At 48.4% G+C, this 12,761-nt stretch overlaps 1 protein-coding gene across 1 annotated transcript in view; it reads right to left on the reverse strand.

Annotated features, from left to right (window-relative positions):
* HAPSTR1 (HUWE1 associated protein modifying stress responses) overlaps positions 1–11,404 on the reverse strand; it is a 50,794-nt gene extending 39,390 nt beyond the window's left edge. Inside the window, exons 1-2 of the mRNA XM_070760839.1 lie at positions 10,902–11,404; positions 10,043–10,123 (exon numbers count right to left, since the gene is read on the reverse strand). Of these exons, the coding sequence (XP_070616940.1) occupies positions 10,043–10,123; positions 10,902–11,178 (358 nt within the window). The 5' untranslated portion in view covers positions 11,179–11,404. The remainder of the gene's footprint in view (positions 1–10,042; positions 10,124–10,901) is intronic.
* Positions 11,405–12,761: the final 1,357 nt, after the last annotated feature.

Raw genomic sequence — 12,761 nt, forward strand, 5'->3', positions numbered from 1 at the left:
TATAAGTCATACCCCGAAAGTAAGACATATGTCTTACTTTCGGGGAAACACGGTACTAAAAGCGAGGGAGGCGTCCGCTACTCCCGCCGCCGCCTTTGCTCTCCCCGCCGCGCCTGGGGCTGCCTGCTCTCCCCGCCGCGCCGAAGCCGCCTTTGGTCTCTCCGCCGCGCCTGGGGCTGCCTGCCTGCCTGCTGCCGTAGCCGGGCGCGGGGCATCCTCGGCATTGGGCAGCAGGCAGGCAGGCAGCCCCAGGCGCGGCGGGGAGAGCAAAGGCGGCTTCGGCCCGGGCGAGGCCTCTTCTCCTCCGGGCAGCCGCGCCTGCCGCGCAACGCCGCCTAACGCCGCCCGCCCGGAGGAGAAGATGCCTCGCCCGGGCCGAAGCCGCCTTTGCTCTCCCCGCCGCGCCTGGGGCTGCCTGCCTGCCTGCTGCCCAATGCCGAGGATGCCCCGCGCCCAGCCCGGCTACGGCAGCAGGCAGGCAGGCAGCCCCAGGCGCGGCGGGGAGACCAAAGGCGGCTTCGGCGCGGCGGGGAGAGCAGGCAGCCCCAGGCGCGGCGGGGAGAGCAAAGGCGGCTTCGGCCCGGGCGAGGCCTCTTCTCCTCCAGGCAGCCGTGCCTGCCGCGCAACGCCACCTAACGCCGCCCGCCCGGAGGAGAAGAGGCCTCGCCCGGGCCGAAGCCGCCTTTGCTCTCCCCGCCGCGCCTGGGGCTGCCTGCCTGCCTGCTGCCGTAGCCGGGCTGGGCGCAGGGCATCCTCGGCGTTGGGCAGCAGCGGGAGGAGCCGCAGCCTCCGGAGCCGGCCAGCCGGGCGCCCCCAGGACGCACATCGCGGACCGGCCCCGCCGCGGCGCAGGAGGGATGGAGGCCAGGCCCGACGCCGCGCAACGCCGCCCGCCCGGAGAAGAGGCCTCGCCCGGGCCGAAGCCCGAAGACGAGCCGGCCCCGGGTGCCCGGGACAATGTAAGACATACCCCCAAAGTAAGACACAGTGGGGCTTTTGGGGGTAAAAAGATAGTAAGACACTGCCTTACTATCGGGGAAACACGGTATGCTCCGCATCACCACCGGAAGTCTGGGGTCCTTTGTGCTTTCTGAGTTTGTTTTCTTGCGGATGTTTCATTACTACCCATACTTATGTTGCAAGCAAGTTCTGAGAGCACCAAGGACCATCACCACCCTCATGCCAACTACTCCTACCCCCTCTTTTCTCCACAAGCCCCTGAGGTGGGTTGAGGTGAGAGAGAGACTGACCCAGTCATATTTTTCACACCTAAGGAAAGACTAAAACTCAATCTCCTGGTTTCTGGCTGATGTCTTTACCACTAAGACCAGGGTCAACAAGCCACAACTCTGAAGCCACATGTGGCTCTTTCATCCCTCGGCAACTGATTTATCTGTTGCTCAAAATAAGTGTCACAACCACCAATGTGTGATACCCACTGGCAAAAAGAAACATTTCAGAAGGAAACATACCGTTTAATCCAACTACGTATGCTAGTTCTGTGGCTCCCGGTATTTTCTTTTCTGTGGGAAATGGGTCCAAATGGACATTGAATGTTTAAGGTTGCCAGCCCCTACACTAGACCAAAATTAGTGTTATATAGAGAAGTCCTAATCTAATAACTGGAAGGAGGAAGGTTGGGAAGGAAAAGAGAAAATAAAAATCAGCATTTGATTGACAGGCAGATGTTACTGATGGTCAAGAAATAAAAGACTTTTGAAAAGATATAGGATGAGATCAACCTCAAGCGATATTAAGCCTAAGATAATACTGAGGCTTCAAAACAGAACTACAGTGGTCCCCCGATTATCGCGAGGGTTCCGTTCCAGGACCCCTCGCAATGATCGGTTTTTCGCGAAGTAGCGGTGTGGAAGTAAAAACACCATCTGCGCATGCGCAGATGGTGTTTTTACTTCTGCCGCAGCAGCGAGGAGCCGAATATTGGGGTTTCCCAGCCGCCCACACAAACTCCTCGCTGCTGCCGCGCCCGCCGCTTGTCTTGTCCGCCGCCTGCCTGCCCGCGCGCCCGCCCGCCCTTCACCCGCCCACGCCATTCGCTCGCGCCGCTTCCCAGCTGAGTCCTGAAGCCAGAAGAGAAAGGCGAACTTCCGCGTTTGGCTTCGGGACTCAGCTGGGAAGCGGCGCTGGGGTTTCCCCACCGCCCACGCAAACTCCTCGCTGCCGCTCGCCCGCCCTTCGCCCGCCCACGCCGTTTGCTCGCGCTGCTTCCCAGCTGAGTCCTGAAGCCAAACGCGGAAGTTCGCTTCAGGACTCAGCTGGGAAGTGGCGCGAGCGAACGGCGTGGGCAGGCGAAGGGCGGGCGAGCGGCAGCGAGGAGTTTGCGTGGGCGGTGGGGAAACTCCTCGCTGATGCCCGCTGCTCGCCCTCCCGCCAGCAAGAGGGGGAAGACCCAGGGAAGCCGCCCAGCAGCTGATCTGCCCGGCGCCATCTACGCATGCGTGGCCATAAAAAAAGGGCGCGCATGCGCAGATGGTGTTTTGACTTCCGGGTTGAAAAATCGCGTTATACCCTTTCGCAATGATCGGGATCGCGAAACGCGGGGGATCACTGTACTCAAAAACTATTTAAGAAGATGGGTAAATCAGAGTTGGACAAAATCAAAAGTATATTTAGATAATAGTGACTGCTGATAGACATAGTAGGAATTGATGAAACTGTTAGACTGGCCAGTGGAGCATCAGCTGCAGAGCTTTGTTAAGATGGGGGAGGGAAGGGAGAGAACAGAGAGACAAGAAATTATGAAAGGGAAAACAAGTCAGCAGGATGAAGAGTTATGGCATTTGGGGATTCAAATAGGAGAGTGCAATCAAATGAATTTAAGATGCTAGAAAGGAAAATTGAATAAAGACTTTAGATCAGGCAGTTAACTCAAGGGCAGTTTCAGTGTAGTGAAGGTGATCGAAAATAGAGTCAGAAATTAGACTGCAATGAATTTAGAAACAGAAGAATTAATTGTTCTTGGTGCTCAGGGAGGAAAAATTGGATAAATTAATCTCGCTTTAGGTGAGGCAGCTGTTTCTCAGAGTATGGGAATTTTAATTCCCAAGTATTTAGCCACATCAGGCTAGCAAGGATAACAAACAGCCTCATTTCTATTCCTGAATTTGACTATCAAATCCAACTGTTCTGTCTGGGTGCCCCCAGACTTCAACACCAACTGGAAAAAGCAGCCAGACACGCTGGTAAAAGCAAAAGCACTTTATAGTTTGAAAAATAAACACAGAGAAAAACCTGTTCTTCCCAACAGGCAGGCTATGAGACTTCACAGCAGAGTCCTGATGGCCAGACAATACAGCAGACTTCTTGCTGGCACACCCACCACTGTAGAGAATAAGACCCACACCTTTTCCCCCCAAGGTTTCAGTATTCAAAGTCACAAACCAGAATTCCAAGACGCCAAAGATCACAGCCAGGTCCCAGGACTCCCAAAGATAATACTCCACAAGCCAGGAAGGGTGGGTCAGCCTTTTCAGCCTTTCCAGAGAGCACCACACCCAAACCCAGCTGTTGCCTCTTTAGTGCTGAAAGTACCTGGCTAATTGTCCCCTTCGTTGTGTTGCTCTTCTCTGCCGGAGATCGATTATTGCTTGTGCATTTTCATCTAAGGAATCCAGGCTGCTTGCTGGGGAGAGCTCCCTCTCGGGGGACTCTGGCTGTCCTCCCTCTCCCTCAGCCTGAGATTCCTCCTCCCCGTCTGCCTGAACCTCCTGTTCCTCATCCTCCCCCTCTGAGCAGGAAGCCGGCAGAGGATCAGCCGTTCCCTGAGGGGCCTCAGACGGAATCACAACACCAACCAAGACCCAAATCTCTTTGAAGTAATATTTCTATCCAGTTTTATTTATTAGAAACGATTTATTCCACTGCCAAGACACAACTGCTGTTAATACTCACGTGTTTGTGCTGGGCATCAGTATTTTTTCAAAAAAAGAGGTAGGCTTCTACAGATTGCACAAAGCAACATTCTGCAGAACCTTGAAAACATAATCAGCAGGTTCAAATTGTACTTTCCATAACTCCTCACCAACACTTTGGGCTTAAGAATGCCATCCACACTGCAGCCTCAGCTGATGGGAGAGTAAGCTACCTTCCAAAATAGACTTGAGAATATGATACTGCATTCCACAACATTAAGCGCAAGTAAAACTTATACTATTACGACAGTCAAATTGTCACATGTTGTTCTGAACTAAAAACAAGTCTTTGTTTCCAAACAGACATTACTGGGACATTTTGTAAATGAAGAATTCAGGCCACAACATCTTCCACCTATGCACAAATTACACGGCAACTCCTTCAGCCAATGCTATGCTTCTAATAATGGTCAATTTGTGTAATTTTGCAACAAATAGAAATTGGTGAGCACAATTAAAAACATTACTGATCACATTACATTGCTTTGCAGTCCTTAGTGTTCAAAGCCATAGATGCATTCCAAGTTCAAAAATTATGATCTAATAACTTATGATTAACTTATACAATTGGTCATATGTGTTCCTATTGTGTGATGAGTGTTATAGTCATATGTTATTAGTATGGTCCATTGTGGAACTTTTCTCCATGGGTGTTACTAACCTACCTGTAGGTCTCAGTGAATCATTCGGTTCCTCATGGGAGCTTAGACTAAGAAAGCAATTGTTTAATTTAAAAAGCTCTAGGCCAAAACTTCAGTTCCTGAATACTTTTATCCAAGGACAGCATTATTAAGAATTCATAAAGGTTGACAATTCTCATATGACACTCATTATGTTACTATATAATGTGTATTGTATATTCACAGTGAGCAGAAACATCTGTCATATAACACAGTTCTGCCATGAAAAAAACGCTGGCAGTTAATTTGGCATTATTCTTTACTCTTAATTCATCTTTACAATTGTGTTTTTCTTTACTCAAGAATATAAAGCAGACTTTTCCCCACAAATGCTGTTAAAGTTCCACTGAAACATAAACTGTCTAAATGAGTTCATAGAAAACTCAGAGATCCAACCAAACCTGTCAGAAAACCACTAAGGCCAGATCCGTTGCATGTAGACCCACCTCACAGCTCATCCAACAAGAACTAAGGAGATTTATAGGCTTTAGGAAGGAGCCAAAGACTGGGAAAACCCAAGTTCTGCTGTCTAAGCTTTTGGAGAGAATTTAAACCAGCCTCAAAAGATTATTAGGGGATAAAAATGGAGGGGAAGCACTATACCATCTGCCTTTTCTCAGATACAAGGTGGGATTTAATTCAAGGCAGAGGGTGCCTGCCACATGTGCCATAACCTATTTCAACACCACAAACACAATCAATGTTTGATCATCTATATCAGCTCAGAGAAGCATGGGATCTACCAGTATCTGGGCATTCACACAGTGGTAGATGGATTTTCAAAATTAAGTTAAAATTATAATATACATATTCAAATATACAGAAACCTAAAAACAGCTTGTAGAAAAGAACAATGATCATTCTTGGAGAGGGAGTCAATCTCATTCATGTAAACTCTTTGGAATATTTATTCTTCCCAAAATATATGTAAAGGTCAACTCTTTTTAGTTAAAAGATAGGAGAGCTTGGAATGGAAGACTTTAAAGCCTTCTACTGAATGAATTACTATTACAGAGTTCTGAGTTTATTGTCTGGACTTCCAATACAAGCTTTTTTTTACACCTAAAAAAAGTCAATGGGACTTGTTTAAGCAAAGAATGTTTAAGCAAATATGTCTTTTCCTTCTTTGCTAAAAATAGTGCTCCCATATAAACACCTGAACTACATGGTGAAGGTAAGGCCAAAAGTAAGAGCAACATTCTGGTCCCATAAGGTGGGATCCGGCTGGATTACAACAGGAAGTCAACAGGGAACATGTGCAATCTCTCATACATGGCATATTAAGTCACAGCCTATATTACTGTACTTAATTTGGCATGAAATGATTCATTTTATATAATATGCCAATCTTCAAACAAGCAATTACCACTTAGTTTGGTGTATCAATCCATCCAAGAAGTCCTTTTTAGCTGCCCTGAATTTCTCTCTCTCATACACACACATAGAGGAAGTAGGGAGTGAGTCCCCCTATCACTAGATTCTAAGACCAAGAGAGGAGAAGGGAAAATGTACGCTTTGATCAGGACTGTGCTAGCTATGGAGCCATTTATGCCCCAATGTCTTGCAGAGTGGAATTTTCTAATTTTGGACACATCATTCCTGCAGTTCTAAGATGTATTATAAATATAGGTAAGATTGGGAGAAGCAAAAGACTCCGATTCTCCTCTTTACTTTCACAAGATTCTAAAAGTGCAGAGTCAGGAGACAGTGTCCCTTGACCTTCTGCAAGACTAGATTACCCGTAAATTCCCAGTTAATTCCATGCACTGCTTGGGTTTCTAGCAAGAGGCACAGGGTGCAGACAACCCCTTCTGGCTTTGACCCAGCAACTGCCAAGTGATAAGCCAACAAAATGGCAGCTGGTGCCAATTTGAGAAAGAGAGCTGACTAATACTATTGGCTGAGCTGGCAAATACCTCCCTCGATGACTAAATGGTGGCCATTTTCAGCACTGCATTCCATTTGGCCACTTCAGACAGCATCATCTAATTACACCAATTGCTTCCAAAGTGAGTTATTCACATGATGCAGGAATGGCTAAGTCCAACAAAAATATTGTTACCTTTATTGAGTCACCAAACTTGTTATCAAGGCAACTCAGGCTTTAGCTGAGCTAGCATTTGACAAGTTAGTGATCCAGTACTTATTATGAGTAACTGGAAGTAGTTTAGGATATTTAAGGTCAAGCCAATAACATATTCTGGAGTCTTTTTTCCTCCATGAGCTAAAATGAATTCCTGAGCACTCAGTGGAGTTTTTAGAAGTATGAACCACCCAAGACTATTAAATAGTCCTTTTCCAGATGTTTACAAATTAGTATAAAACTAGAATATTTTTAGAGTTGACAAAATGAGTCTTTTCCTAGGCTATCAAAAACATTGTAATAAAGGTTCGAAAAAATAATTGAAAAGTTAACATAACATTTAAATCCAACAAAAAAAATGTATCTGCCTCTATTCCAGAGTTAGAAATAGGAGGTTGATTTCTACCACCCACTATCTCTCCAAGATGAGAAATAACTAGACATGAAGATCTAACCTTATTTAAAAGTCAGTATAAATAGTACAGGGTTATCACCACAAAAGTATCTCTAATATGTCAAACTGTGCACAGCCAAACAAGACAACCATTTTATTCTCTACAAAACTACATCATTTTTCTCATGAGAAGCTAGATTTTGTTAAGTTTACCTAATAATTGAAGATTCCAAAAATTCACTGAGTTAAAGAACTGATCAACTCTTTTGTAGTACATGATGATACAGAAAACATTTAGCGGTGAACCCCAGATAATGTGTTTAATACTGAATGCTATGTACATATGAGTAGAATCTGTTCAATTAAAATGTCATCTGAATATCAGTATTTGAGATAAATCATTGAAACAAAATCACATTAGAAGTCCCAGCTTGAACCTGGCTTATAAACATAGTTCATTCTAAGCTACTTTGTTATTCCTAAAATTAGGATTCTATATTATTCCTATATCCTATGTTCTATCCTATTATTCCTATATCTCTTACAAATCGAGGGAGGGCAAACGGCAGAAAATGAAACACTCCTTACTTACTCTTTTTGTTATCAGCATGCATTCCAGAAGAAAGCCCACAAACACACGTATATCCAGAAACCACAAAACCCTCACAAATACATAAGCACTTGCCCCAAAAATCTCCATGCACCCTACAATGAACACTCCACACAGAATTTTTTAAAAAGTACCATGGGATAGATAGAGACAACTCTGCAAGTTCCATATACCATTGGATCTACAGGGTCTCCTATACCATTGGCAACTAGAAGATGTCCTTTCCAACTCCATTATTGTATAATACTCTCCTGATGGGATTAGATAATTGCTCGCTCAGTATCTCTTCTGAACCTGCTTGACTCACAGAAATGATGCTCGTGTTCCACCACAAAAGTTCTATAGTTTCTCCCAGCTCTCAATTTCTATTAACATATTTGTATTGAGTTATAAAATATTATCGGATACAAAGGAGATAAAAAAGTAGTGAGGGGAGGGGAACGAGAAGTGAGGAAAGAAAAAGAAAAAAGCATTGACTACCGACTGTTACAATAGAATAAGGCATTAACATCAAATCACAGCTTTTTGCTTTTTTTATAATATGAACAAGCCATTTCTATGAAGATCAATCTGATCCGTAAACCCAAAGCCAGAGTTTCATTCTCTTCCACCTCAAGCAGTCCCCGCCAACTCTCAATTTCTAAAGAAGTCTCATAAAAGATTACTGAGAAACGTTTTAGTGACCATATACTTTTAATGCTAGTAAACACATACACACACACACACACACAGCACCTGGCCTTGGGTGAGTGAAGTGACATACAGACCAGTGTTTGCAGTTGGCTGGCACTGAATATATTGAGTTTTGAGATAAGGAAGGTCCCGAGCATCAAAACAATCCTAACCACTCCCTGCTCTCTGGAGAAGATCTGGCTTTGGCCCTGATATTCACACACCAGAGGCTGTCAAGGAAAGGTCACTTTGCAAGAACCACTTGACCCTTCAAGGCAGAGACAGTGAGGAGCTACATTGCAGTGCCCCTCAAAGCCTCTTTTGGGTGTTGCCTGAGGCTCCCAGAATGCCCACTGATCCCAGAGACTGGGCTTCCTTAGAGTACCAGTGGAACTGCTGGCTTTCAGAGGTTACGGGGGCTCCATCACTGGAGGCTTTGAAGAAGAGACTGGATGGCCATTTGTCCAGAATGACATAGTCTTCTGCTTGAGCAGGGGGCTGTACTAGAAGACCTCCAAGGGCCCCTCCAACTGTTATTCTGTTATTACTTCACACGATCTTGATACTTATTACTTCTTCTGATCACTTCCCATCATCTTGATTCTAAGCCTGTGATATTCTGGAAGGGTAGAGGGTAGCCGCCTGATTGAGCAGGGGTTGAAGACCTGCAAGGTGGAGAGCTCTTGCCTCCCAATTAGGAGGACATGAGTTCGACCCTAGGTAGAGGCAGATGTAGGGTCTGCTGCTTGGAGGGGGTTGGACTAGATGACCTACAAGCTCCCTTTCCAACTGTGTCAATCTGTTATAATCTGAGTCCAATTGGGAGGCATACAGAGGTGGGCTGCTAAGGTGGAACGGTGACATGTGCTCGCCCCTGTGGCTCTGAGTGCTAGTGGAGTCCAGTGCAATTCTGCTACTGCCCCTGGGCAGGTAGCAAAATCACGTGCGGAGCCACAAGTGCGGCAGTAGCAGAATTGCGCTGGATTCTGCTAGCACTCAGAGCCACGAGAGTGAGCACACGTCACCGTCCCACCTTAGCAGCCTATCTCCACAGGCACAGAAGTCAAATCAAATCAAAATAACGTACATGCAGACCCCAGCCCGCTTCTCCCTGGGCCCTGCTCCATCACTCAACCCCACAATGGGTGGGGTGGGGGTCTGCCCTCAGACTTGCCCCAAGCTTCTGAAGCTGGTTTGCCATCCATGCGTCCCTGGCCTTTCTTCCAGCCCTGCAAGACCCCTGGGTGGCCCCCTCTGGGCAAGGCTCAGGACAGAAGTGGGCTGCTAAAATGAAATGTTGACATGGCTCTGAGCGCTAGCGGAGTCCAGTGCAATTCTGGTACTGCACCTGGGCAGGTAGCGAAATCACGCATGGACACGCAGGGACACCCTGGTACTGGTAGATCCCATGCTTCCGTGAGCTGATATAGATGATCAAACATTGATTGTGTTTACGGTGTTGAAATAGCTATGGCACATGTGGCAGGCACCCACCGTCTTGAATTTAATCCCACCTTGTAGTTTTTTTCAGAGCCACGGGGGGGGGGGCGACCACAGGTCCCCGTTCCACCTTAGCAACCCACCTTGGGCTCAGGAGACTCCTGGGGCAACCCTCGGCGCCGAAGGGCCCCGCCCAGGCCATGTGCCCCCCCCCTCCAGTCCCCCGCTCACCTTTGTAGAGGTTGGTGACGGCGGTGGCCGCGTTCTGGAAGGGCACCCAGAGGGAGAGTCCGGGCTGCTGGCACACGCGGTCTGCGCGGGGGGGAAGAGAGAGAGAGCAAAATGGGAGAAGTGAGCCTCGCCGTGACCGCCTAACACCCTCCGCCACTGCCTAACACCCCCCCTCCGCCGCCTCAAGGCCCGGCCATGTTGAGCTTCGCCATTTTGTTCAGCCGCCGCCGCCGGGACGGAAGTGCAAGAAACCGGGGGGGGGGGCGGGTTTGAGAAGAGATCCAGGGAGGGCGGAAGCCATCTGGAAGCGTCCAAGTCCGCCCCGAGGGGGGAGGAAAAAGAGAGCGGTGCGGAATCCTCCATTTGCCCGATGGGGAGGTGGGAGAGATTGAAGAAAGAGGGGGGGCTTTCAAAGTCAGGCCCGGCTCGATTGGCGAAAGGGGCGCCCCCCCCTTTAAGGCCCTTCCCTCCCCGCGGATTCGACGTCTCCCCCCCAACCGCCATTTTGTTGGTGGGAGGGGCCGAGGGCTCCGGCGAGCCCACTCTCCCTCAGGGACAGGGGTGGGGGAGAGAGGACGGGCGAATCCATTGTGTCCCCCCCCCCGTCACCCGCTTTCTTCACCGGCTATGGGGGGCAAAGAAAGAGAAGCGGTGGCGGTTCCGGCGGCGCGGAGGCCTCCCGCCATCTTGAGAGGGAAAGAACCGGGCCTCGGGCGACCACTCCCAAGATTCCCCCCATCCGGGCTGAGGGGAAAGGGGGGAAGGCGGCCCCTCCCGTAAGAGGGGGGTGTCTCGCGCCCGGCGTCGACACGTGTCAGGGCACCCACACATGAAGCGGGGGGGGGGGGACTCCGCTCACCCTTGTAGAGCTGCGCCACGGCGGTGGCCGAATTCTGGAAGAGGTGCCAGAGCTTCTGTTGCTTGGGCTCTGGCTGCGGGGCGGCGGCGGCGGCCGCCTCGTCGTCGTCCTGTAGTTCGGGCGGCAGGGGGCCGCCCCCGCCGCCGCCTAGGCCGCCACCGTCGTCCTGCTCGGCCTCGGCCAGGCACTGCCGCTCCCACTGGCTGAACCAATGCTCGGGCCCGTGCAGCTCCTGGATCTCGACCTCGCCTTCCTCCTGCGCCGCCTGATCCTCCATCGCTCGCTTGCCCGCCCGACGGCTCCGGCTACCTCCGGCCGGCCGCGCCCGGCAGCTGCGGCGACGCCATCAAGAAGAGCCGCTGCCGCCGCCGCATCCCCGGCCGCTGCCGCCGCCCACACTGAGCCCGAGACGCCGCCCCGAGCGCCCCAAAAGGCCTCACCCGAACATGCTAGGGGGGAGGGGACAGAAAACGACAACCCCACCCGCGGCAGAGCCCGCCTCCTTCCCTCCGCCGTCCGTGCTAGTCGGCCACTCTTTCGGCGCTTGCCGCGCGCCCATTGGACGGCTGACGCGACCATCAATGTCATAAAAGGAGGAGGCGGCGGAGACAGGTCATCAAGGTTGGTTACGCCCGCAAAATGGAAAGGAGGAAGACTGAGGGGAGGAGAAGGAGGACCCGTCGGCGCGCAGGCGCGGCCGAATTGAGGGAAAGGCATGCGCGCGCACATCGGGCTCGCTGCGCCTCTGCGCACGCGCAGCTTCCTTGCGCGTTCTTGGTGCTTTAAGTTGGCCGCCGGGCGTGGTTCAGCTTCACCCCTTGTGGCTTTAAATCAAAACACCGTTTGCAACAGAAGGAGGGCCCGAATGCAAAGATTGGGTGCTTTGTAGCATCGTACATGCGTCGCATATACAGTATTCCTCTAGGAAAACCACAGTTCACCAGCCAGAACCCCGCATTGTATATCAGATATTAATTTTTTTTTTAAATAGTAAATTTCCATATTTTTTTTAAGAAAATATAATCTTTATTGAAGATAAATAGGGGAGGGGATACATAAAGCAAAAGGACTATGCGAATATTGGTACAAATGTCTATGAATTTAGAGTACGTATACAGTTATAAATCAAAATACACGATTACATATATAGAAGAAAAAAGGCTCAAGAGAAAGAAAAGGGGGAAGGAAAAAATAAAAAGAAGAGATAAATTCATATATAAATTTATCAGATGTCATAAAGTGTCATCTTATCTGTTGACCCAATTACAGCTTTTCCATAATCTTTTTTTTAAAAAAAATATTGATTATTTACATTTAAAAAATAATACAGAAAAAAAGAATATACTCTGTTGTTTTGAAGAGAAGCAGATTTGTTTTTTTCCCCTCTTAAAGTGCAGTTTTATTAAAATGAGGGTTTAAAAACATGAATGAGATAAGTAAGTACATAAGAAATGAATTGAAGCACTACGGCATGGAATAGAAATTTTGATAGCTAATAGCATTGTGAACTTGAATGAGAACAGAAAATAATCTTTGAAATCCAGATGACAAAATTAGAAAAGGAGGTAGCACAAGATAAATAATGTATGTTGAAACAAAATAGGTACCGATTAAGAATTTTAATTTTAATTAAGAATTTGGTGATTGATTCTATATTGTACTGTATTGAAATGTGAAGGTATGTGATTTCTGTATGTTTGTAAGGAGAAAAGATCTGGAGAAAAAAATGTAAAAAATATAACCACCATCACCACTGTCCAACAAAAAAAAAGGAACCTTGGGAAATGTCGGGGGGGGGACGCAATGGGGTAGCGAAAATGTAGCTCCACCCCAGGGCACCCAATTTGCATTGAAATACGT

This window comes from Erythrolamprus reginae, chromosome 9 (assembly GCF_031021105.1).
Source record: "Erythrolamprus reginae isolate rEryReg1 chromosome 9, rEryReg1.hap1, whole genome shotgun sequence".
In the NCBI taxonomy this organism is placed as follows: Eukaryota; Metazoa; Chordata; class Lepidosauria; order Squamata; family Dipsadidae; genus Erythrolamprus; species Erythrolamprus reginae.